This window comes from Phocoena sinus, chromosome 15, assembly GCF_008692025.1.
Source record: "Phocoena sinus isolate mPhoSin1 chromosome 15, mPhoSin1.pri, whole genome shotgun sequence".
Classification (NCBI taxonomy): domain Eukaryota; kingdom Metazoa; phylum Chordata; class Mammalia; order Artiodactyla; family Phocoenidae; genus Phocoena; species Phocoena sinus.
In genome coordinates this window covers 86,662,304-86,689,851 of record NC_045777.1, presented here as the reverse complement: position 1 = coordinate 86,689,851, position 27,548 = coordinate 86,662,304, and the positions used below count along the sequence as shown (strand labels likewise).

Here is a 27,548-nt window from a genome sequence, read left to right as displayed (position 1 = left end):
CGGGACTGAACTCGGGGATGCTCAGCAGACGGGGTGCAGGGCTGAGGCCCAAGCTCGCACCCTCACTGCTGCCCGGCGCTGACGCTCCCTTTCTGAAGAGAGAACGCGACGCCTCACAAGGTCTCGGGTGCTCTTTGCGAGCACAGGCTCACGGAGCCACCTCTCCCCTCAGAAAAACCCTCTGATGACAGAAGGGTCTCCGTCCGGGAGGCACGGGCTACAGCAGTCAGGAGCGAAGCCTCCAGACGGGGTCCTGAAAGGGGTCCGCGGGGCAGCCCTCCCACCGGGGGCCGGAGCCGCGCCGGACGGCGCTCCAGCTCCGCCATCCGCTAGCTGTAGGTGCCGGGCAACTTACGGCCTCTGCGTGCCTCGGTTTCCCCATCTGTAAAGTAGGGGAGGGGAGACGCCTCGCCTCCTAGCATTACTGAGAGGATTAAGTTGCTTTACACGTCAGGCACGAGGAAGGGCATCTGGCACACAGCAGGTGCTCTGAAAGGCTTAGTCATCACAGCTACCACACAACGCTACCGCTCTGCAAAGAACGCGCGAAACAACTCCCTCCCGGCAAGGGGGTAGAGAATGGGGTACTCTGTGCGCCCAGCAGAGACCCTCTCAGGGGAAACAGGTCCCTTCCACGGGGCAGAGGCAAACTATAACCTCTTGCAGAAACTCCCACAAGACTCCCTACTTCACCGTCCGTCCTAGGAAGGACACTCAGTGTGCAGAAGCTATCACGAGATAAAGACCCGCACACGTACAGACCGTCCTTGGGTCCTGAAGAGCTGATAACGCAATTTCAAATCTCCCTTTCGTGCGAAACCCCAGCAGTGAGTGGCCAGTTCTTGGAAAATCCCTGCACCCCCGGCCTGGACTGGAACTTCTCCGGAGCTGGGAGGTGAAATTACTGTTCTTAAGATAATTAACCGTGCTAAGTCAGGAGTATCACCTGACTCTCTGTCTCAGCAGATGGCCTCTGCCAGAGCTGCATACTTCCAACAGCAGGTGACTTTCCCAGACATCCCTCCCGCTGCCACACAGATGCCAGCGGCCCTGGGGTCTCGGTCCTCCTGCCTGCTGGTCCCAGGGGCCACTGGAACACCTGCACGCGCCAGCAGGCCGGGCCAGCGCCAATAATACCCAGACACAGACATCGGAAACAGCAGAGCCAGGGAGATTAGGAGTGGATGTCAATTCAACAAAACATGCATTTCATTATAAATACACCTCCAATATTAACTCGAGAGTGAAAACTAAGGGAGACCAACACTCCCACAAAACTGTTTTAAAACGAGATCCCCGGGCTTCCCTGGTGGCGCAGTGGTTGAGAGTCCGCCTGCCGATGCAGGGGACGCGGGTTCGTGCCCCGGTCCGGGAGGATCCCACATGCCGCGGAGCGGCTGGGCCCGTGAGCCATGGCCACTGGGCCTGTGCGTCCGGAGCCTGTGCTCCACGACGGGAAAGGCCACAACAGTGAGAGGCCCGTGTACCGCAAAAAAAAAAAAAAAAAAAAAAAAAACGAGATCCCCAGCACCCACCTTTGCTTGTCAAACTGTGTTGTTAGCAAGTCCACTTAATGTCTCAGGATTTGGGACACACTGGGTTTTCCCCCAACATTTTCTACTGTGAAATAGACACACACACACACACACACACACACACACACACACGGGTATAAAATGTCTATGGACAGTTTAACAAAACTATGTATCAAACACATGTAGAACCACTATCCAGGTCAAAAATTAAAAGATGGCTGGGATCTTGGAAGCCCCCATGACCTGTACCTCGCAGACCCTCCTTTCTCCTATCGGAGGCGACCACAGCCCCATTTCCACGCCATTTCACCTGCTCTTCATTTATACTTTCATCACCTGCGTAAGCAGAGTTTAATTCTGCATGGCTTTGAACTTAATATAAAGAGGAGTCTCACGGTATGTATTTTCTCTGGCTTCTTTCAACATCCTCAGTGGAGGGTGCTGGGACTCAGTACTTGTATTCGCAAAAGGTCACTTAACAGGACACGGCAGAGATCACCTAAGGACGTCTCCCTAGCTCTCAAAGCCTACCAACTGAGCTTACTAAAACTGTGATTCAACACACACAGCTGACAGCAGCAGTCACCTCTAGGTTGGGGAACTAGTTTAGCAGGAGAGAAACTTTGTTTACCAAGTGCAAGCATCAGGACATTTTTTTTAATACTGATTCAACGTAAAGGCTCAAATTTTACAACGTTAGCACTTGAAAAGCACAAACGTACATTCCCTGATTCATTATTACACAGACATCAAATACAGAATTATGAAAACTTCTTAGTGGTGTAGACTAACGCTAAGCGAGACGAACAGACTAACAAACCAAACGTAAATACACCCTGAGGTTAACTGTGTCAAACGCGTGTGCAGAGGAAAAAAGGAAACATACTAAACGCAGCAGCTGCCAGCTCACCGGTGAGCTCCCTTTCGCAAGACGTTTGTATTTGCGCTTATCTTACTTGTACAGCAACATTCTCCTCGAAGTGCCAAATCACATACCACGTGAAACCTTACTGCTCTGCTTACAGTCCACTCATAGACTCATCGGAGAGAACTTCACTGGCACAAATCAGGTTGAAGACTCTCAGAAAATCACGTAAATGTACTTCTCAGAGATGTGTCTCCAGTCCCTACCAAGCTTCCCTGGAATTCATCAGTCGTGCAATTTCCCTTTCCTTTTGCTTAGCACACATACTCCAAATTGAGTTAAGAGTGCTGAATGACCCCCCCCCGCCCCCGCCAACATGCCTATCCACACACCCGAAGGACACGTGTGTCCTCCTACAACCTGGCCAGCAGGAAATAGAGCCAAGTGTGGCCTCAGCTTCCCCTAGAGCTCAACTCACAGGTCATGTCTGGGGCCCTCCTGCGCCCGCCTGTCCCACGTGAGGTTTTAATACTGGTACCTTCACCAAGAACATCTACCCCAAGTCTGGCTATGACTTCTGAATGATTCTACAACAAAAACGTTCAAAGGATGAAAGCACTACAGTTCTTCAGAGGGTAACGTGAATGGTCAAGGGTCGAGCTCTTCGAATTCCCGAGGGTCCGGGCCGCCTGTCTGCTCACTTGCCCCAGGTTCTAACCACCAGGGCAGCTCCTCTTAACATGCACCGCGGGCCACAGAAGGCAGCTCACATCTCTCCAGCATCTCACCACTCCAGCCCCTCCCCATCACCCCAGCACACCGCAGGCCAGACATCTCTTTTTCTGGTGCATTTTTCTTAGGAAGGAAAAAATAAACCAAAACAGAATTCCCCAACCCGGAACACATCACTTTCTTGCTAACCACAAATTCTGGCAAAACGTGTTTACGTAATAGTGATTCAGTTCCTCTTTCTTCAAATGGACACCTTTTACCTTGCAAATTGTGTGTGTGTGTGTGTGTGAAAGGGAGAAAGAGACGGAGTTCAAAGACCATTAACACCGATTTAAATAATATCTGCATAGCTACCATTGTTACCAAACTAAAATGTGATTCTATCCTAAAAACACTGACAATAAAAATGTAATTCTAGGGCTTCCCTGGTGGTCCAGTGGTTAGGACTCCGAGCTTCCACTGCAGGAGGCCCAGGTTCGATCCCTGGTCGGGGAACTAAGATCCCGCATGTCACGGGGGAAAAAAAAAAACTGTAATTCTTTTCCAACATCAGAGCCCTTTCCACAAAGCAGACACTATTCTAGCTACTGGGATGTAAAGAAAAAGACTGGTTTCTGCCGGTCAGGAGTTGACAACGGCAATGTGTGTAACGGAGGGAGAGGAATGGACAGGAAGGTTTTTTGCCCCGATGCAGATGGTACTTTAAGCGTATAATTTAATCCGTCAAACGCACGCATCTCAAGTGACAGCTCACGACTTGCCTAACAGACGTGTACAGGCAGAGCAGCAGCAGCGAGGGTGGTGGCGGGAGCACAGGGGCGGGGAAACCGCGCAGGCGCGCAGAGAGGGTGCGGCCGGCCACGGAGGCGCTCAGGGTGAGCAGAGGTCAGGCCTGACCCCACAGAAAACCAGGCGGCAGCCAGAGGTTTGGGAAGACAAACGGCTCAGAGCTTCCTAACCGAATGGGATGCATGGAGTACCGTCCAAGGAGGCGCTCCAATGGAAGTGAAGATGATTCTCCCTTGTTCTAACGACCAAGTTTAGGGGACTTCCCCGGCGGTCCAGTGGTCAGGATGAGGCACTGGCACCGCCAAGGGCTCGGGTTCAATCCCTGGTCAGGGAACAAAGATCCCCCAAGCCGCACAGAGTGGCCAATGAATAAATCAATCAATAAATAAAAACCAAGTTTAGGTCTGCAGGGTTGTAGGAAAGCAGGGCTGGGATACACAGTGGTAACCTGTCTATATTTTTTTTATCCGTGTATGATGCAATCGCAAAAATCAGATTAGACAATCAAGCACATATCACACTCATTCTTTGTCCCTCTAAGGCACAACCATTGAGCTCTGTAACCTCTAAACAAGCCCTGAAATAAACTCTCCTGCTGCACAGTCAGAAAACAGAGTGTTCCAGTCAGATATTTTGATAGTTAATGATTTTAATATAAAACCCACCACAGGTTTATGTCCAAAATACAAAAAGAACTGCTAAAAATCAAAGAAAAAAACAATCCCTTAAGAAAATGGGCAAAAAATAAGAACGATCGTTTCAGAAGGCCACACAAGGTCAAAGTATTATAAGAAACTAAACCTCACTGAAAATCGAAGAAATAGAGATTAAAACAAAAATAAAACACGTTCTTAATTTCTCCAATGCTGAAGGGAGTTTTTTTAAAAAATGGTATGAAATGGTGACGAGGTTATGGGGAAAAGATGCACTGCTGTTACAGGTATAAATTGGTAACAGCCACCAGAAAGGATAATTTGTAAGGATTTGTTAAAACAAAAAATATGCAACCCTATGACCCGGCAATTCCACTCCTTACGGGTATCTAAGGCAGAATAATGGCCCCTACAGGTACTCACGTCCTAAGCCCTGGAACCTGTGAAGCTGTTAGATTCCACAGTAAATGGGCAATTAAAGGTGTAGATGAAGGCTGCTAATGAGCTGACTGTGAAAGGAGGGCAAAGGATGTGGATTAGCAGCTGGGCCCAATGTAATGCTGGGGTCCTTCAAAGTGCAGGAAGTGAACAAAAGAAAGAGAATCAGAGAGGTGACAGGACAAGAAAGGTGTGGCCCACGGTAGCTGGAGCCAGGGGATCCTCCGGCAAGGAATGCGGAAGGCATCTGGGAGCTGGAAAAGGCCAAGAAACGCCTTCTCCCCGAGGGCCTCCAGAAGGAACGCAGCCCTGTCCACAGCTGGATTTTAGCCCAGGGAAACCTGTTTGGGGCTACTGACCTCCAGAACTGTAAGATGATAAATTTTTGCTGTTTAAGCCACTATGTTTGTGGTAATTTGTTACAGCAGCAGTAGAAAACTAACACACTACACTAGGGAAACACGGGCACAGCACACAAGGAGGTGTACGTTGTCTGAGTACACATATGTATAAGACACGAAAAGAGCGATGAGAGGATGCATCCCAAACTGGTAAGAGGAGGTGATCGCAAATGGGGTGAGACTTTAATCTATAATGTTCTGGGTGTTTGTCCACGTATTGCACAACTGAAAGTTCAATTTGTCAGGAGGGAGTTATCATTTATAGCTTAAGCTTCCAGGGATTAGAATATGATATAAAAGACCCTTAATTTAAGGCTGAAAACCACAGTGAACACAATTTTTCCTGACAATCCCAAAGCTGCTACAAAGACCTAGACCCCCGCGATCCCCACGATTAACACTAACGGTGGGCTCTGGCTGTGTGGACAGAACACCAGAGAAGAGGAAATTCGCTGTATACCCATAAGCCACTGCTTCTTCAACAGTCAAAAGTAAACCTTTGCTAAAGCATGAGAGATACATATATCATCTCTGGACAAAATTCATTCTCAAAGACTTGTATTTTCTGACTCCAGCCCCTCCAAACACCACCCACACCACGACATGCCCCCTTAACACTGCCCACGGTGGACAAGTCACTTGCCTCTGGGTTGTAGAGTTTTTGGGGGTTTTTTTCCTCTACCATTTCACCTGCCATCCAGGATGGCTAATAAAATCACCACGGCCCCAAGGAAGGCCCGCTGCCAGTCTCGGAGAGCTGTGGTAGATGATACCACAATAGCAAACAGGGGGTGAGCCCTGCAGGAACAGTCAGGGCTGTCCCTGTACCTGCAAAGACACCCCTGAGTAACCATCACATCCAGGAACTCTGAGCTGCTTTACAATCCTTGGGGGAAGAACCATTCCTACCCAAACGCTGGTAGCCCAGCGTGCGGCCCTGGTACAGGAGGGCCGACTGGCCCACCTGGGCTCGAACGTGTGACCTCGTGAACGCAGTGTTCTAACCACGAGCAAGAGCCATCACATGCTTCTCCTTACACAGTTACATGAGAAAGGAAAAGTAACTAAAGACCAATGGGGGTGGCGGGGTGGGGACTGCTCCCTAGACGCAGACTCACCAAGGGACTTCATGCCAATGGGGCCACTCCGGCGCAACGCCACCCCTAACCCCAGCAGCTTCACTCCACTTCTGCCTCTTTTCTCCCTAATGAATCCAGTGTCTAGCAGCCCTCCAGAACTCTAAGCATGGCCTCCTCAGGGACACCTCGCCAGACGGCCCAGCCGGAGCTTCCAACCTTGGGCCCCCGCCACCCCCCAAGAAGCAACAGTAACTCACGCCAACACCCACCTTCATCTATCCTCCAGTTAGAAGACTAGAGGGGGTACCATTTTAAACAGGGACGTCCTAGAAAACGCACGCCTCACGCTCATCCGCTAAGAAAAGCACTCAGGGAGAAACACGAAAGGCTGGCGTTCGAGAACACTAAAGTCCTGAGCGGCCAGAGTTCTTGCCAAGACCCGGCAGGTCCTGGGACTGCGCCCCACGCGGCGGGCAGGCCGGCAAGGAGGAAGCGCGGGGCGGGCGGGCCCTGCGGCCCCCAGGGACCCGGACAGTCCCGGGGAGACGCGGGCAGAAGCGCGCGGCGAGGCGCAAACCCGGACAGGTGCTCCGGCTCTGGGCCGCGCGGCCACGCGCCCTCCTGGGCGTGGACGCGGGAGTGGGAGGGGGAACCCGGCGGGGCGCGGGCCGCCCGCCGACAGGAAGAGTACCGAAGGCCTCAGGGTCTCGGGGGGCGCTGGCCGGAGCAGCGCGGGGCCTGGTGGGTGCCTGCCATACCTGCCGCCGGCGGGTCCGCCTCCTCGTCTGCCTCCGGCTCAGCCGCTGCAGCTGCTGGCGCCGCGGGTAGCAGGTCCATCGCGCCGCCAGTCATGTGAGCGCGCGCCACGTGACTTCCTCCGCGCCCGCCAGGGCTCTGCCTGGCCTCGCCCCGCCCACACCCGGGCCTACCGCGCCCACTCCCAGCTTATCCCCGCCCTCCAGGGCCTGCCACGCCCACGCCCGACCTCGCCACGCCCACTCCCATCCTCGCCTCGCCTCGCCCCGCCCCGTCCCGCCCCGTCCCGCCCAGGCCACACTGCCCCGGGTGGGGCAGGTGGCGCGGTCCGGGCGCGCGCTCAGCCTTCCCGCGTCCGCCGCTCCGGCCCGCCTGTTAGCTGCCGGCACCCTCGCCCACTCGTTCAGTCCCCACCTGCCCTCACTCAGGCAACCCACTCAGTCATTCATTCATTTATTCACACGCGCACCCTCTCGTCCGCCCACTCGTTCACCCGCTCATTCATTCACCCACTAGCTCATTCGCTCATTTACCCACCTTGTCATTCAGTCGTTCGTTCACTTACCACCCTCTTACTCATTCACTCACTGGCTCACTCACTCAGGTCTCCTGACTGTCGCCTGGAGGCCAGGCGGGCCCTGTGCCGGGTGCTGAGGATACAAAGATGCATTTGGTACTTTCCCCGTCTGGAGGACAGACGGGCGACCCGAATGGATCCAGTGTCCTGACTTCCAAAACAAGGCTGTGGGAGCGCCGTACAAGAGGGTTCCCCCGGCCCTGCCGGGGTGAAGGGATCCCAGGATGAGTAGAGCCTGAGCTGAGGCTGGAGGAATGAGGAATTCAGCTGGAGAAGGAGGAAGTGGGTCCCCGCAGGCACGAAGGCCCTGAGGCATCACACAGCTGCAAACGCTGTGGTCTTCCCGAGGCTAAAAGTGGGAGCAGAAGAGGAAGCTGGAGCGATTGGTAGGGCTCCATTAGGGAGGGCCTGGTTTCAAAAGGACGGACCTTGGACCTCCTAAAACTGGGACACCTATAAACACCCAGGGAGTTGGTAACAGCGATCGAGAGCCCAGGGTTCCTGTCAGGGTCCTAGGAAGGGCCCCAGTCTCCCCAGGTAGTTAGTCCTCCTTGCTATAGCTACCGGACCTCTTTGTGGGCCGGCACCAACAACGATCCTCGGCCCCAGCACAACTGAGGAAGCGGTGTACCTCTGCCACAGGTGGGCATGCAGCAGCTTTCCCAGGCCACAGCGGGATGCCGTTTCCTCCTGCCACCATGGGCTTCCTTTAGGCTGGTTTTGCATCCAATGCTGTGCACGGCACTTTCTCCCCTCCCAAGCCTGGGGCACACACATTCCCCCACCCTCCCACCCCACCCCACCCCCACCCCCCACCCCCACCCCTACCTCCCTCTAACTTCCTGGCATTATTTGATACATATCTCTGTCCCCTGCTAGACTAGAAGATCTTTATTAAATGTTTAAACATTCACTGCACCTTGAAAGCTGTGAAGCATTAAACAAGTGTAAAGTCAGACATTACTCAAGAATAACAGCACATGACATTTATTATTTTACTTTAACACCCCTGACATATGGTCACACGGCCTCCAGTTCAGTGGTCCTGCATCTTGGCGGCACTCATCACCTGGGGAGCATTCAAATATACTCGGCCTGAAGCCCACCCCCAGGAGTTCTGATTTAATTGGTCTCGGGTATGGCCCGGTAACGGGATTTTTTTTTTTTTAAAGTTCCCTGGATGATGCTAAGGTGCAGCCACTGCTCTAAGTTGAAAGTTTGTTTTATTCTCACAAACATTTCCTGAGCATTTGCTAGGTATGGAATTTTTTACGGCATGAGAGAGGAGAGTAAGGGACGCCACACAGGGATAGCCAGGAGACATCCCCACCCTCCAAAGTTCCTGCTGGAATTGAATGGAGAAGCAGAACACAGGATTCTCACACCACACACAGTGCAGTGGGTGTTGGGGCTGGAAACGTGCGTGCTGTGGAAGGAAAAAGGAACCACTGGTTCCGACGCGACTGGTTGTGAATGCCTCCAGAAGGGGGAGTTCAGTCCTTACAAGCTGTGGGCTACACTGCCAGATATCTCTAACGGTGAGAGAGCGCTTGGGAAGCGTGTGCACTGAAGTATGCCTGCCTGTAACTTCTTTAGATCCTCGCCAGAGAAGCCTAATCCTTATACTATTTCTGTTTCATTCAGGAAATGGTAAATAGAAAACGGAATTTCTGATTTTTAAAATAAATTTATTTATTCATTTACTTATTTATGGCCACGTTGGGTCTCCGTTGCTGTGCGTGGGCTTTCTCTACTAGTGGCGAGCGGGGGCTACTCTTCGTTGCGGTGCGCAGGCTTCTCATTGCTGTGGCTTCTCTTGTTGCAGAGCATGGGCTCTAGGCACGTGGGCTTCGGTAGTTGTGGCTCACGGGCTCTAGAGTGCAGTCTCAGTAGTTGTGGCGCATGGGCTTAGTTGCTCCGTGGCATGTGGGATCCTCCTGGACCAGGGCTGGAACCCGTATTCCCTGCATTGGCAGGCGGATTCTTAACCGCTGCGCCACCAGGGGAGCCAGGAATTTCTGATTTTTAAAACCCTTTGATTAGTGGCAAGAATCCAATTACGTTAAGACTGTTAATGTTTTCGCAGTCACTTTTATTGCTTTCCATTCAGGAAAGTGAGAACTCTGTAAGCAAACTGACAGAACTCGGAATGCAGAGCACTGAAGTTGGGGCGCACTACACAGGGGGTCATGCCGAAAGGGGCTACCGTCAGTTATCCTACAAAAATGCAAGCATTTCCAAGTCCTACTAAGGACCCTTCAAAAGAGTTACTAAATGCTTTGAGGAGTATATCCTAGAAATATTAACAGTAGTTCACATGTTAGTCAGGAGAGGCTCAATCATGCTGCAGTAACAATCTCAAATCTCAGAAGCCTGAGACAACGAAGGTTTATGTTCATCCTCGTCAGCCCGAAACCCAGGATAAGGGGGCAGCCACCATCTGGAATTTCTGCCATCCTGACAAAGGGAAAGTACTCTGGAGCATTGAACTGCTCTGGCCCAGAAGTGACACACAACGCTTCTACCCAAAATTCATTGGCCAGAACTTGTGTCATGGCTCTAGCGAGCCACAAGTGGGACACTACCATGTCCCCGGAAGACAGAAAGCCAGGAATGTCTGATAAACGGCACTGAATACTAAGCACGCTGACGTTTACTGAATGTGCCTGCTATGCACTGAGCACTCTTATACATGCTTTTGCTTTAGAAACGCATCAACTCCCCATGATAAATCTAGGAAATAGAAGTATGATTATCTCCAGTTCAGCCAGAGAGCTTCAACACACTAAGACCCCAGAGCTAGGCGACAGAAGGTCTGGGATTCAGATCCACGCTGTCCGGTACCAGAGACCATCCCCATAGCCCCTGTGGCATTTCCCCTGTGCTACAAAGCTAGCAATTTATCTTCAAAGTCTTAATCAGGAAATTCTGGTCCACCCATAACCTCTTATTTATTTATTTATTTATTTATTTATTTTTGGCTGCGCTGGGTCTTTGTCGCTGCGCGCAGGCTTCCTCTAGTTGCCGTGAGCGGGGGCCACTCTTCGTTGCGGTCTGCGGGCTTCTCATCGCGGTGGCTTCTCTTGTTGCGGAGCACGGGGTCTAGGCGTGCAGGCTTCAGTAGTTGTGGCGTACAGGCTTCAGTAGTTATGGCTCGCGGGCTCTAGAGCACAGGCTCAGTAATTGTGGCACACGGGCTTAGCTGCTCCACGGCATGTGGGATCTTCCTGGACCAGGGCTCGAACCTGTGTCCCCTGCGTTGGCAGGTGGATTCGTAACCACTGCGCCACCAGGGAAATCCCCACCCATAACCTCTTGTTTTAGGAGGCTTGGTAGGGAAGCTGCTTATGGCTCTGTAAATCATACCGTGGGGAAGGGGAAGGACTCTAAAAGCAGAAAAAAATACAATAATTTCATTAATAATATCAAGGGACTTCCCTGGTGGTCCAGTGGTTAAGACTCCGCACTTCCATTACAGGGGGCACAGGTTCAATCCCTGGTGGGAGAACTGAGATCCCACACGCCATGGCCAATAAATTAATTAATTAATTAACTAATAATATCAATAGTCCCAAACTTTATTTTGGTTTTTGGCCGTGCCACACGGCATGCGGGATCTTAGTTCCCTGACCAGGGATCGAACCCGTGCCCCCCACAGTGGAAGCACTGAGTCCCAACCACTGGACCACCAGGGAAGTCCCCCAAACATTTTTTTACCACTTACTATGTTACAGGCAGTGTGCTAAGTGCTGAACCAGTATCATCTCATTTAATACTGTGAAGGTCATGAAATCAAATCCTCCTGTAACATTATGAGTTACCTTCTCAGGCAGTACCTCTCAAATATCCATTCTAAAATTCCTACCTGGAGTAAAGGGGTTTGCTCCCATCCTTCATGAGCCCCAGGAAGCTTTAAATATCTCAAACATGTTGGCTGTCCGAATTCGACTTTGGACAAGCTACTTGACTTCCTTCAGTTTGCTCACCTGTAAAATGGATATATCAATATTACTTGCTCCAAAAAGCTGTCCCTCAAAGGTAAAGTTCTAAATCAGAGACTTCTTGTGATGGTCTGAACTGATGCAGAAGTATATTCACCCTCTTCCCCAAACATATAGAAATGCTAGGTAATATTTTACCCCCAAAACTGTTTTTAATACATAGTTGCAGTCAAAAGCAAGAAAAGGTGCCAGATATAGCGGGAACCTTAAGTTACAGGGATGAACAAAAGCTGAAGCTAACAGCTCACAGGGCTTTCAGAAATAATAAAGGTCTTAGGAACTTGGGTTAAAGCAATAGGAGAGGAAGGCTTAGGTCCTGGGAATGGACCTGAACTTCCTAGATAAAATCAGGATTAACGAAGGGATAACCTACCAGCCTTTAGAAGCAGCTTGGAATCTGGCTGTGTCCACAGTGGACCAAGAGTGGGAAAAGAATAACCCTTGAGGAAATCCCACTCCCAGACATTTACCCAAGAGAAATAAAAGCATATGTCCACCAAAAAAGGCTCATTCCTAGAAGCCACATGCAAATAGCTGAAAACTGGAAATAACCCAAATGTCTATTAACAACAGACTGGATGAACATATTGCTATAGTCAAATAATAGATTGCAACACTGCAATGAAAAAGTACAAAATACTGATACGGGTGGTGGGAAGTGGGGTATTGCTATAACAAATATCCAAAAATGTGGAATTGGCTTTGGAATTAGGTAAAGACTGGAAGAATTTTGAGAAGTGTCATAGAAGATGCCTTGATTGCCTTGAATAGACTGTTACTAGGCATATGGATATTAACTGTGGTACAGAAAACCTACATCATTTTAGATGGTGGTACCTAATTGTCATAAGCAGACTGTTGGTAGCAATATAGACATTAAAGTCACCTCTGGGGCTTCCCTGGTGGCGCAGTGGTTGAGAGTCCGCCTGCCGATGCAGGGGACACAGGTTCGTGCCCCGGTCCGGGAGGATCCCACATGCCGCGGAGCGGCAGGGCCCGTGAGCCACGGCCGCTGAGCCTGCGCGTCCGGAGCCTGTGCTCCGCGACGGGAGAGGCCGCGACAGTGAGAGGCCCGCGTACAGCAAAAAAAAAAAAAAAAAAAAATTCACCTCTACGGAGGGCTCAGAAGGAAATGAGGAACATGTTGTTGGAAACTGTATGAAAAAGGGATCTTGCTATATAGTGACAGAACGCTTAGCTAGACTGTATCCTACAGTTATATGAAAAAGAACCTATCTAGATTGCAAAAGATGGTAAAATTAGGAGACTGTCAGGAAAGCGTGCTTTGAAGAGAAAGCCAAAGGTGTGGCTGAGCAACATTTTTCTGGTGCCTAGAGAGGAACAAAAGGTCACAACATCTGGTGACACAGAGGGCTCTTTGAAGATTAGGTGTGTGCCGTCTCCGTAGAAGCAAAAAACAGAGATGGAATTATTCAGGAAAGACCTGTGGATGAGAGCTGTGATGACGTACATGGGAGATCCATAGGTTTTTGAGCATGTTATATCAGCAGAAACACTGCCAGCTTCGACTGACAAGGACAGAGAAAGATGAGATGAAAGAAGGCTGTCTGACCCTCAAAACTCTATAGGCAGGAAACAACCTCATACTACTATTCAGCTGCAAGCCTGTGCTACCCGGGATGAAAAAGGAAGAAGATTCAGGGTGGAGCTGTGGGCCCAGAGGACAGAACATTAAGCCACACAGGATAATTCCTTGAAACCTAACTGAGGGAATTCCCAGGCGGTCCAGTGGTCAGGACTCGGCTTTCACTGCCGAGGGCCGGGTTCCATCCCTGGTCTGGGAACTAACGCCTCACAAGTTGTTCGGTCAAAAAAATATATATATTAAAAAATATTAAAAAAGAATAAAAGAAACCTAATTGAGTTTGCGTCACTGGATTTCAAAATTGCTTGAGACTGCAATTTCTTTGTCCTTCCATTTTCTCCCTTTTTGAATGGGAATGTCAATAACTGTTACCCCATACCTATCTCACTATTGTATTTTGGGATTAGATCATTTATTTTCTAAGTGTACAGATGAAGAGGAACTTTGCCTCGGGATGAATCACACATAGAGTCAAACCCACACCTGATTTACATTATTCGGACGATGAGATGTGTGACTTGTGAGCTAGTAAGATTTAGATGAGATGGTGGACTTTGAGTTGATGCTATACAGGGTTGAGATTTTGGAGGATGTTGGGATGGGATGAATGTATTTTGCATATCGGATGGATGTGAATCTTTGCGGGGCAGAGGATGGACTGTGATAGATGGAATAATAACCCCTCAAAGAATAATGCCCCCTCAAAGAGGTTCTAATCTCAGAACCTGTGGATATGTTACCTTACATTTGCAGATGTGTACAGTTCAGGATCTTGAGGTGGGAAGAGTGCCCTGAGTGATCTGGGCGGGTTCAATGTAATTACAAGGGTGCCGCACAAAAGGAATCGTCACAGACGGTCAAAGTTAGGGACAAGGCCATGTGCTGTTGAAAACAGAAAGTCAAGGAATGCATCCATCGGCCAAGGAATGCCAGCAGCCTCTACAAGCTGGAAGAGGCAAGGAATGGATTCTCCACTGGAGCCTCCAAAAGGAGCCCGTCCCACCGACATCTAGATTTTAACCCTGTTAGGTCTCATTTCAGACTTGTTACCTTCAGACCTGCAGGCAGTACATTTTCGTTGTTACAAGCCATTAAATTCGTGGCACTCAATGCCATTGAACTGTACACCTAAAAATGGTTACTGGGACTTTCCACGTGGCACAGTGGATGAGAATCCGCCTGCCAATGCAGGAGACACGGGTTCAAGCCCTGGTCCGGGAAGATCCCACATGCCGCAGAGCAACTAAGCCCATGCGCCACAACTACTGAGCCTGCACTCTAGAGTCCGCGAGACACAACTACTGAGCCCCTGTGCCACAACTACTGAAGCCTGCGGGCCTAGAGCCCATGCTCCACAACAAGAGAAGCCACCGCAATGAGAAGCCTGTGCACCGCAACAAAGAGTAGCCCCTGCTCGCCGCAACTGGAGAAAGCCCGTGCAGAGCAATGAAGACCCAACACAGCCAAAAATAATTAAAATTAAATCTTTTTTTTTTGCGGTACGCGGACCTCTCACTGCTGTGGCCTCCCCCGTTGCGGAGTACAGGCTCCGGATGCGCAGGCCCAGCATCCATGGCTCACGGGCCCAGCCGCTCCGCGGCGCGTGGAATCTTCCCGGACCGGGGCACGAACCCGTGTCCCCTGCATCGGCAGGCAGACTCTCAATCACTGTGCCACCAGGGAAGCCCCTAAAATTAAATCTTAAAAAAAAAAAAAAAAAGGTTACTGTTATGTGTATTTTACCACAATTTAAAAAAAAACCTTCCTCACAAAGAAAACTCCTGGTCCAGATGGCTTCTCTAGTGAATTCTATTGAACTTCTAAAGGAAAAAGTAATAGCAATCAGAGCATGCAAGCAGAGCATATGCCAGGAATGTAACGTTGGTTCACGTATTTGAAAAATCAGTGTAACTCACCATTTCAAAAGAACCATATGATCATCTCATCTGCAGAAAATATAAATTGCAGAAAAAGATAAATAAATGCAGAAAATTTTTGACAAAATGTAATACCCATTCACGATTATAACTCTGCAAACTAGGATTATAAGGATACTTCTTCAGCCTGATAAACAGCATCTCTGAAAGTCTAATGCTGACTTCATACATAAAGTGAAAGACTGAACATTCTCCCCCTAGGATTAGCAATAAAACAAGATGTCCACTCTCCCTTCTACTCAACGTTGACTGGAAGTCCCAGCCTGTGTAGCAGGCAGGGAAAAAAAGGCATAAAGATTGGAAAGGAAGGTGCATACGGAAATATATGAAAAACGCTAAGAAAACCCAGCTAGAACTAGAATAAGTGAATTTACCATAGTTGCAGAATGCAACACCAATACACATATATCAATTGTATTTCACCAATACACATATATCAATTGTATTTCTAGACAGTAGCAACAAACAAACGGAAAATTTGAAAACAAAGCCATTTCCCCAGTTCATCTAAACTCATTGAATAGAGAAAAACAAGAGTGAACCCTAAGGCAAACCACTGACTTTGAGGGATTATGATGTGTCGATGTAGGTTCATTCCTGGTAATACATGCACCACTCTGGTGAGTGATGATAAAATGGGGGAAGCAATACGTATGTACGGGGAGGGGGTATATGGGGAATTCTCTGTACCCCCCTCTCAATTTTGTTGTGAACCTTAAACTTCCCATAAGAAAGTCTTAAAAAAAAAAACTATTTCTCCAAACTCTTTCTGTAAAAGTTTGATATCAAAATAAGACAAAGACGGGCTTCCCTGGTGGCGCAGTTGGTTGAGAGTCCGCCTGCCAATGCAGGGGACACAGGTTCGTGCCCCGGTCTGGGAAGATCCCACGTGCCGCGGAGCGGCTGGGCCCGTGAGCCATGGCCGCTGAGCCTGCGCGTCCGGAGCCTGTGCTCCGCAACGGGAGAGGCCATAGCAGTCAGAGGCCCGCATACCGCAAAAAAAAAAAAAAAAAAAAAAAAAAAGGTAATGTACATAGTAAATTCTCTAGTATCCAGAAAGGTTACTAGAGATAGTAACTAAATTAGCAAGGTTGCAAGATACAACATCAAATATAAATATCTATTGTATATTTATATGCTAGCAATGTACAACTGGAAAATAAACTTTCTAAAAATACCACTAATATACAAAATGGAAATATGTAGGGATAAATTTTTAAAGATATGGGCAAAACCTCTAAGATGAAAATTATGAAACATTGCTGAGGGTAACTAAAGAAGACCTAAATACTTACATTGACATATTGTTAGGATGTCAATTCTTCCCAAATTGATGTATAGCCTCAATGGAGTTCCAATCATAATCCTAGTATGCTTTGTTCATAGAAATGTATATGCTAATTATAAAATGTATATGGAAAAGTAAAGTAAGATAATCAACACAATTTTTAAAAAGAACAAAGTTAGAGGCCTCTCACTGACTGATTTCAAGGTTTCTATAAAGCTATAGTAATCAAAGTAATGTGATATTGTCATAAGGAAATGCAAATAGATCAATGCAACAACACAGAGAGCCCAGAACTTAACCCACTCGTATACGGTCAATTGATTTTTTTTTTAATTATTATTTACTTATTTGGCCGCACTGGGTCTTAGTTGTGGCAGGCGGGCTCCTTAGTTGTGGCAGGTGGGCTCCTTAGTTGCAGCTCAAGGGCTCCTTAATTATGGCTCATGGGCTCCTTTATTGTGGCATGTGAACTCTTAGTTGAGGCATGCATGTGGGATCTAGTTCCCTGACCAGGAATCAAACCCAGGCCTCCTGCACTGGGAGTGTGGAGTCTTAACTACTGTGCCACCAGGGAAGTCCCTGGTCAATTGATTTTTTTTTAATATTTATTTATTTGGTTGCACTGGGTCTTAGTCATGGCGGGCAGGCTCCTTAGTTGCGGCATGTGGGCTCCTTTGTTGTGGCATATGAACTCTTAGTTGCAGCATATGGGATCTAGTTCCCTGACCAGGAATCAAACCCGGGCCTCCTGCATTGGGAGAGTGGAGTCTTAACCACTGCGCCACCAGGGAAGTCGCTGGTCAGTTGATTTTCAATAAAGCTGCCGAGGTAATTCAATGAGGAAAAGAGTAGTCTTTTTTTTCTTCCAGTTTATTGAAATAAAATTGACATACAGCACTGTATAGGTTTAAGGTGTACAGGATAATGATCTGACTTACACACATCAGGAAATGAATACCACAGTAAGATTAGTGAATAGCCATTATCCCATATAAAATTAAAGAAACAGGGGAAAACATTTTTCCTTGTGATGAAAAACCAAAGATTTGAAAAATATCAGGATGGTGGTTGCCTACCATGGAAAAGGGCGGGGCGGGGGGGGAGGGAACTTCCCTGGTGGCGCAGTGGATGAGAGTCTGCCTGCCGATGCAGGGGACACGGGTTCGTGCCCCGGTCCGGGAAGATCCCGCTTGCCGCGGAGCGGCTAGGCCCGTGAGCCATGGCCGCTGAGCCTGCGTGTCCGGAGCCTGTGCTCCGCAACGGGAGAGGCCACAACAGTGACAGGCCCGCGTACCGCAAAAAAAAAAGGAAAAAAGAAAAGGGCAGGGGGGAATTTTGTGGGGTGATAGAAATATTCTATCTCAATAAGGGTGTCAGTTACACTGGTGTAAGCATTTGTCAAAATCCTTTGACCTCTAATACATAAGCTATGTATGTAGGCTTTACGTAAACTACACCTCAATAAAAATTAACAAACTGCTACCCCCAAATCTCCTATATATGTGGAAATGTAAAATAATATATATATGCAGAAATGTAAAATAATTCATAATGAAATAGATTATTTGGAATTGACAACGAAAGCACTACTTATCTTAGAAGTAAACAAGGCAATCAATGTTTAAAGGGAAATGTATCATCTTAAATGCACACGTGAGAAAACATGAAAGACTGAAAGTTAATTAGCTAAGGAGTCACCTCTAGGTGTTAGAACAGAGTAAACCCCTTTATTACTTAAAAAAAAGGCAGTAAGAATTTACATCTGCTTCTACTAGGTACCTAGGCAAGCTACCAGTCTGAGATCACTTTGCTTCTGAAGCTTAAGGCTGTGGGCCCCCCAACCTGAGCTACAGATCCCTGTAAGGCAGGGTTTCTGCTACAGTGTCTCAGGTAAGCCTCCCACATCCCAGCACTATTCTGTATCGAGTTAACCTTCCTTATAACCCCCTGCTGTGGTTGGGACAGGCAAATGTAACTTTGCTGCCTCTTACCCTGAGGACATAGCCTTTGGGTTCCGGTTTTAAGGGACAGTGGCTTCCTATTATATTCCCAACTTTGTACAGACCCTGGTCTTTACCTTCTTCCATGTATTATGAGGCCATCAGCTGAGCTCCAGTTCACCAGGTGGGCAAATGCCTCTAGCGCTCTTCTTACTTTCCCTCAGATTTTAATTCCTTATTTATAGTGATGATAACTCTTTTATTTGCAGCAAATCTTTACTATCTTGTCAGCTCTTCAATGATTGACTCAGTGTTCTTTTTTAACAGTTTTTATTTCTTTAATGTTGTATCTATTTTATTCATTTTTGGCTGCGTTGGGTCTTCATTGCTGCGCATGGGCTTTCTCTAGTTGTGGCGAGCGGGGGCTACTCTTTGTTGCAGTGCGCGGGCTTCTCACTGTGGTGGCTTCTCTTGTTGCGGAGCACGGGCTCCAGGCGCGCCGGCTTCAGTAGTTGTGGCACGCGGACTCAGTAGTTGTGGCGCACGGGCTTAGTTGCTCCGAGGCATGTGGGATCTTCCCGGACCAGGGCTCGAACCCGTGTCCCCTGCTTTAGCAGGCAGATTCTCAACCACTGCACTCCCAGGGAAGCCCCAGATAGTGCTTTCATTTTATCCAGCATTTTAGCTGTTTTCAGTGGAAGACCTGATTCCAATCACACATCTGGCCATATTCTCAAACCAGGGAGGCACTCAGAAAAGCACAAGTACAAAGAAAAATACAGATAATTTTAAGTGCCAGCATGATGAACCTGCATGATAAAAGACACCATGAGGGAATTCCCTGGCGGTCCAGTGATTAGGGCTCAGCGCTTTCACTGCCGAGGGCGCGGGTTCCATCTCTGGTCAGGGAGCTAAGGTCCTGCAAGCCACACAGCATGGACCAAAAACAAAAAAAAGACACCAAAAACAAGGTGAAAAGATACAGCACAGCCCAGAAGAATATACATACTTTAACACAGGTAATAGGCTTAAAGATTATAATTCAGAATTTACAAAGAGCTCATCCACTTCAACATGGAAAGACAAACCACCCCAAAGAGGCAAAGGAGACTCACTGAAAAGGAAATCTGAGTGGCCAATAAACATATAAAAGATGTCCAACCTTACTGTTGACTGGGTGTGCTAGACATGTCATTTTTTGACCATACCGCACCTGCGTCTTCCGCCCCATGTTTGGGGAATCCCCTCCTTTGAGACTGTCCTCCTACCACGTGCGGGTAAACTGTCAGACACTCAGCCCCAGCTGCACCCAGCCGCGCTGATGTGAAGCGGGGCCCTGAGGCCGAGCGGCCTGCACGACCTGCCTCACACAGCGAAGGTGGGTGGAAGCTGGGGGCTTCCACCAGCATCCAGGGGCTGCTGTCAGTGATGCTGGGGTGCCAGCTCCAACATCTGGGACCCTGCGTTGTCTTCATGCTGTCGTCACTGCCAGCTCTTGGCCTGATCTGCACAGTTCTGTCTGCTCAGCTTTAAGCCTGGTTTCCCAGCCCTCCTGGAGATTTTAGCTGCTTTTAATAATTTCCTTTTCTGCTTAAATCAGAAATCTACTTGTATCAGGGAAATGCAAGTACAAACAACCGTGAGATGGATACTCCTTCATGCACAGGAGATGAAAAGAAACAGAAATACCCCTACACTGCTGGAGGGAGTGCAAATTGATGTAGATGCTTTGGAGGACAATTTGTTAATGTCTAATAAGTTGGAATGCAGACACCTTATGACCCCGAGATTCCTCTTCTGGTCATATCCTCTAAACTATCGCTGGGGGTGACAAATGCAAGTCTCTTCATTGCAGAACACACACACACACACACACACCCCTACTTTGGTATCCACGTGGAATGAATGATAAATTGTAGTATATTCATACAATGCATGAACTAGAGCAGTAAGCACCAAGGTGGGTAGATCTTGAAAACATCATTTTGGGTGAAAAAGGATGTTGCAGGACATGCATGGTATACCACTGGTGTACATTTAAAGACGTAACACACAAACAGAAAAGAGGATGGGTAAAGCAGGAAATCTGAATAAAACAGGTGAACTGTCCCAACGTCTACATCCTGGCTGCGATATTCTACTACAGTTTTGCATCATTAGGAGAAACTGGGCAAAGTGTTTTAGTTCTTACAACTGCATGTGAATCCACAATGAAATCAATAACGATTGCATTAAAAGATACCGAACAATGTGTGTATTACTTATAGATAGATATGTGATGGCTTCTTCTGGGGTGGGGAGAGGGGAGAAGACGAAATTTAGGAGAGACAGAAAGGGGACTTCAAATCTTTTTTTTTGTTCCTTAGAAAGAAAAATCTTTTTTTTAAGATAAATCAATTTATTTTTTATTTTATTATTTGTTTTTTGACCGCACCAGGCGGCATGTGGGATTTTAGTTCCCCGACCAGGGATCAAACTTGAGTCCCCTGCATTGGTGGTCTTAACCACCTGACCGCCAGGGAAGTCCCAGAAAGAAAACTCTTGAGGCAAATATGGCAAAATGTTAACATTTAAAAATCTGGATGTAGGTGAATGGGTGTTTATATACTACTCTGTACTTTTCTTTGAGTTAAAAAATGCTGAAAAGATTAAATGAGACAAATTTACAAAGTACTTAAGGTAGTGCCTGGCTTGTAGTAGGCACTCTTGATAATTACTGATACCGTGAGTCAGGGAGGGGAAGGTTTGTCATAGCTCCAGAGAAGTATCCTTTTCTCAGCTCATCCCCCAGTTCTTCCCTCCTGCTCAGGGTTACAGCATCACAAACTCCACTTTCCAATTCTTATCACCCTCTTCTCAAAGGACCCCAGTGAAAGAATCCACCTCAAAAAAAGGGAGATGGCCCAACACAGTTTAGTGGAGCACGGCCTCTGAGGCCAGGAGGCTGGCTGGACCGCCTCCACCCCGGTGGGGATACCAGCATCCCTGCCTCGGGGGTTGTCCTGAGGACTAAGTGAGCACTTGCTACAGGGCCTGGCAGCTGGGCTCAGTTACCGCACGACCGGCCAGGACCAAGGCAGACACGCTGCCCGCTCCATGGACCCCACGATCTTGTTTCAAAGTCAGGGTTCCTGACCTAGTTCACAGCTAGGAAGCAGCTCAGAGACGACGGATAACTCGCCCAAGGTCTCGTGGAGCTGAACACGGACTCTGACTCCTGACTGCGCCCCCATCGGAAGATTAGCCTTGGTGAAGGCGGAGGTGGGCTCTGTCAAGAGATTTGGGGGATCTGGGGCATATGTGACCCTTCGACTCCATCTTTCAGCCCCGTTCAGATACAATACCCTGGAGAAATGACTGCGAAACTCACCTGAGAGAAAAGTGCTTCCTGGGCTTCCCACGAGGTTAGCAACTGAAAAAGGAAACCCCCGTTACCTGGACCGAAACGGGTGGGCCGACAGCGCCACCTGCAGGCGACTCGTCTCTCCGCCGACTCGAGTTCTTCCCGCGATCCCGACAAATCGCCCCTCCAGCGGGAGCATCAACCTCCCCACCCCTCCCCACGCAGCGCCCACTTCTGGCTTCCCAGGTCTCAGCTCAGACGTGTCCTCTTCAGAGGGCCCTCCGTCTGGGGCTGCCTTCATTCTGCCCCGTCAGCCTCTGTAACAATAAATGCCCTTTATCCCCCACCGCCACGCAACCACTACCCATCTGTCCACTGTCCGTCTCCCCAGCCAGAGTGGCAGCTCCGTGCGGGCAGGGAGGGACCTTAACTCAGCAACTCGGACAGGCCTGCCTCTCGATGAATACTTACTGATTTCACTGCATACAATGTGGTATATATTTTTCCAGTGCCTATACTAATGCTTACTTATTTCGTATTTGAAAAAAACAAAAATGGGATAGATTGCACGTATGATTTTGCTACTTGATGTTCTCCTTTAACAAACGTGCCTTTGACTGAATCTGAAACCCTTACGAGAGGGCGGTCTGCTAACCAGCCTAGCTCCACTCACGCATGCATGCATCCATCCATCCATCCTATTTAGGGAGCACGTAGCCCCTCGCCATCCAGCACAGCACACACCAGCCACAGGTAGCTAGTATAACTGCGGAACTGAAGTTTTCATTTTATTTCCTTTAAATTGATTTAAATTTAAAAGCCATGCTCATTCAGCTATTGGAAAACTTTCAAGTATGTTTGGAACGATTTGGGTATATAAATCTACCTTTTCAACTGTAAATTTTATGAAATCAAAATACAGAGCAACTATTTCGATGAAAATTTAGTGATTGAATTGAGAAGTGCAGTAAGTAAGGTACGTGTTGGACTGCCAGGACTTCAAATGAAAAAAAAGAATGTAAAAATACCTCAATGATTTTAATATTAGTTATATGTTAAAGTAATACTATCTGAACACGTTGGGCTAAATGAAATACAGTATTAAAGTTGACTTTACCTATTCTTCTTACGCTTCCAAGGTGGTCACTAGACAGTTCTAAAATTATAATACATATATGGCTCACATTGTATTTTTATTGGACAATGTGCTGGGATCTACTCTGTTCTGGGGGTGAGACAGGCCATCACTCAAAATCAAACTTCACGAAAAGGTCCATGTTAACACAAAGAGTTCTCTACATCTATGCCCAGCCGAGGTATCACAGCCTTTATTTATTAACTTATTCATTCGTTCATTTATTCAATCATTTGTTCTTTCGGCAGACATCTCCAAATGCCGTGTCAAGTCCTAGAGCTCCTAGAAAAAAACTGCTGTGCTTGTTCCCAGTCTTCCCCGAGTTTAGGAGGTTTTCTCATCTTTCTTGTTCACTGGTCTTAACATTTTACCTGACATGCTTCATCACTTGCAATCCTTATTTATACATTTGAGAGTAAGTTGCAAGCATCCCAGCCTTTTACCTCGAAATACTTCTGGATGTAGGATGATTTATTTATTTACTTAGCTGCTCCAGATCTTAGTTGTGGCATGCATGATCTTTAGTTACGGCATGCGGGATCTTAGCTGAGGAATGCAGGATCTAGTTCCCTGACCAGGGATCAAACGCGGGCCCCCTGCATTGGAAGCTCGGAGTCTTAACCACTGGCCCACCAGGGAAGTCCCAGGGATGTTCTTTTATATCACCTAGTACAGCTATCAGCTTCAGCAAATTTAACCCTGATAATATATCTGATCTAATCTACTGTTCATATTCCAGTGTTGTCAGTTTCACCAATTGACTCAATAATGTCCTTCAAAGCATGTTTCCCTCCAGTACAGGACCCAGCCAAGATCAGGCACTGGAATTAGCTGTCATGTTTCTCTAATCCCTGAGTCCCTTTGAAGCAGGTATTTCTTTCCCATTTTACCGGTGAGTAAACTGTGGCCACAGAAGCATAAAGATCCATCCATCCCAGTCATTCACCGGGTTAGTAGCCTAGCTGCTGTAACTTGTCCTGGTCAGCCACTGGACTCTAAACGTCCAGTACTGAGCTACAGCCTCTTAACAACGATATCACTATAAGAATTTCAAATTTACACACAGCGATGGTAGAAACTTTCTTCTGGGGTCTCCACAGAAAAAAGCTGACCTGGTTACATACCTATCACTGGGAAAAATTTCACACCATCTTGGAAAGTTGAAGAGGCCCCTACCCGGGAACCATCCATTCCAGTCCTAGGTGTGTTACTCAGTCTTCAGATAAACTCTTGCATGTGTGTAAGAATGTTCTTACCAGCACTGTGAGCAACACCAAAAACCGGCAACAACTCACACTTCCACCGACCATTAAAGGACAAAGAAACTAGAATGTAGTCTACAACGGAATGCTATTCAGCAGAGAAAATAAATCACCTGTAGCTTTGGACATGAAAATGAATTAATCTTATAAACATAATGGGAAAAAAGCGCAAATTCCAGAATCATACATACAAATAAGACTGACAAACATGCATTGTTGTTTGGCAATATATATATATATATATGCTAAATGTATATTTTTATATTATTTATGCAAACTAAATATATATGTTTACCATGACTGTTTTTCTTTATAGATTTATAATTTTACTATATATAGTATTTCATTCCATATATAATATACATAATTTATATATACAAATTTTGTATAACATAAAATATATATTCACTATAGTGTTTTATCTATATTTCTGTATATTTTACTATATATTTAACTATTTATCTATATATACTATATATTTACTATATATAGTATTTATCTATATATATTTTATAACCATATCTTGAATACTACAAATACTATAATAGACATACAAAATATATTATTTACATGATAATTTTATTATTTATATAATAAATACTATATAAAATACTATATAAAGATAAAATATTTTCTATATATATAGTAAAATTACACATCTATAAAGAAAGACAAGGGCATGAGAAACATAAAATTTATTGCCATTTCTACACAGTTTCAAAATGTTTTAACAATTAGAATCATACATATATGGACTCCCCCAAAGTCAGGCTGCCTGTGGAATTCTAGCACCCTGAGGACCACGGTTTGAGAACCATGGGGCTGGCAGCCATCTAAGATTCTGTCCACTGAGGTTCTATTCTTTCTAACTCGATAGAAAAATCACAAAGAAAACGCAAATCTATTCTAAAAACCCAGCTTCTCTCCAAAATGTATACACACACAAAGCAATTTTGCAAACAGAAACTTGGACGGTACCCTGCTGTTTCTCAATTTTCCCTCCTAAATCACTTGCTTTGTTTTTGTTTATTTTCTTTTCCCACCATTTAGATTCCTCCTCCCCCAAATCTGTGGTGCCTGGGTTGGGGAAAGAGGAGAGGCTGACCTGAAAAAAGGCGTGAGGAAACTTTGGGACCATGACATGCTCTGAGTCCTGACCGACCACGGGGCCATGGTTTCCTGGATGCAACTTGTGTATCTGTCAAAGTTCCTGCAAGCTGTTTGCAGATATGGGGTTCGGAGCCCAGCATGCAGCATGTCCTCATAACCTGGGTTCCCCACCTGGCAGCACTTCAAACACAGCAGTGGGGCTGCCATCCACACAAGACCAACAGGAAGACCCTCCCTGACTCGCCTTTTTGATTTGTCTCCTTTCCACCTCATGTTAGGGGAACACGGCATCATTTCCCACATGGATGGCTGACGAGAATAAGCTACGATGGATGCCGTTCTGCGTTTTCCCCAAGACCTCCCTGTCTGTGTTCCTCCGATTTCCTCGGGTCAGCCTTCCACAACCACGGCCAGGAGCAGGCGTGCCTCTCACCCAAACGCCACAACCACAAAAGAGCAGGCTAGCTGGATAAGTGTAGGCGAAATCAGGCCATCAGAGCTACTAACGAATGCCATGTCCTGGGCACTCACGATGTGCAGAGATCTCATTTCTTCCTTTTTCTAAATCATGATAAAACTGACAAGAAGCCTCCACGCACCTGGCTAAGATGAGATTCAATTTTACATTTTTGGGGCTGTTTGTTTTTTCAAGGGCGGTCCTTCAGACTGTTAAGTTTGGGCCACAGTGCTGGCACTCCTTCAGGCTGGCCCCTGGCTGGGAGGTGAGGTGGGGAGGCTGGGCCTCTGCTCACACCATTACCAGTCAGTCCACTCCAGCCCAGCAGGGTTCCCGAGACCCTGCTCAGGCTGCTAGGCTGCAACAAAGCTGCCCAACACCCATGAGCCACCCCGCTGGAGAGCCTGACACCCTGAGACCTCCAAGGGCCATCCTAGGTCTCTGCTGCCTCATCCACTGCCCTCCAGGCTCAGGGACTGGGCACTCCCAGGTCTGAGCCTCCTTCTAAACACCAGGAGCGAGAGGACAGACAGCAGAAGCAAGAAGAACTACAATCCTGCAGCCTGTGGAACAAAAACCACGTTCACAGAAAGACAGACAAGATGAAAAGGCAGAGGACTTTGTACCAGATGAAGGAACAAGATAAAACCCCAGAAAAACAACTAACTGAAGTGGAGATAGGGAACCTTCCAGAAAAAGAATTCAGAATAATGATAGTGAAGATGATCCAGGACCTTAGAAAAAGAATGGAGGCAAAGATCGAGAAGATGCCAGAAATGTTTAACAAAGACCTAGAAGAATTAAAGAACAAACAAACAGAGATGAACAATACAATAACTGAAATTAAAAATACACTAGAAGGAATCAATAGCAGAATAACTGAGGGAGAAGAACTGATAAGTGACCTGGAAGACAAAATGGTGGAATTCACTGCTGCGGAACAGAATAAAGAAAAAAGAATGAAAAGAAATGAAGACAGCCTAAGAGACCTCTGGGACAACATTAAACCTAACAACATTCGCATTACAGGGGTCCCAGAAGGAGAAGAGAGAGAGAAAGGACCCGAGAAAATATTCGAAGAGATTAGAGTCGAAAACTTCCCTAACATGGGAAAGGAAATAGCCACCCAAGTCCAGGAAGTGCAGAGAGTCCCATACAGGATAAACCCAAGGAGAAACATGCCAAGACACATAGTAATCAAATTGGCAAAAATGAAAGACAAAGAAAAATTATGGAAAGCAGCAAGGGAAAAACAACAAATAACATACAAGGGAACTCCCATAAGGTTAACGGCTGATTTCTCAGCAGAAACTCTACAAGCCAGAAGGGAATGGCATGATATACTTAAAGTGATGAAAGGGAAGAACCTACAACCAAGATTACTCTACCCAGCAAGGATCTCATTCAGATTCAATGGAGAAATGAAAAGCTTTACAGACAAGCAAAAGCTAAGAGAATTCAGCACCACCAAACCAGCTCTACAACAAATGCTAAAGGAACTTCTCTAAGTGGGAAACACAAGACAAGAAAAGGACCTACAAAAACAAACCCAAAACAATTAAGAAAATGGTAATAGGAACATACATATCAATAATTACCTTAAACGTGAATGGATTAAATGCTCCAACCAAAAGACACAGGCTT

The 27,548-nt window shown here is 47.1% G+C and overlaps 1 protein-coding gene and 1 long non-coding RNA gene across 2 annotated transcripts in view; both read right to left on the bottom strand.

The window, feature by feature from the left end:
- SNX8 (sorting nexin 8) overlaps nt 1-7,377 on the bottom strand; it is a 42,073-nt gene extending 34,696 nt beyond the window's left edge. Inside the window, exon 1 of the mRNA XM_032605903.1 lies at nt 7,251-7,377. Coding sequence (XP_032461794.1) covers nt 7,251-7,344 — 94 coding nt within the window. The 5' untranslated portion in view covers nt 7,345-7,377. The remainder of the gene's footprint in view (nt 1-7,250) is intronic.
- Nucleotides 7,378-11,032: 3,655 nt separating this feature from the next.
- LOC116740349 lies at nt 11,033-19,017 on the bottom strand. Its single transcript, XR_004345863.1, has 4 exons — nt 18,735-19,017; nt 15,349-15,378; nt 11,691-11,811; nt 11,033-11,211 (listed from the first exon to the last, which is right to left on the bottom strand). It is a non-coding gene; the product is annotated as an uncharacterized LOC116740349 (long non-coding RNA).
- Nucleotides 19,018-27,548: the final 8,531 nt, after the last annotated feature.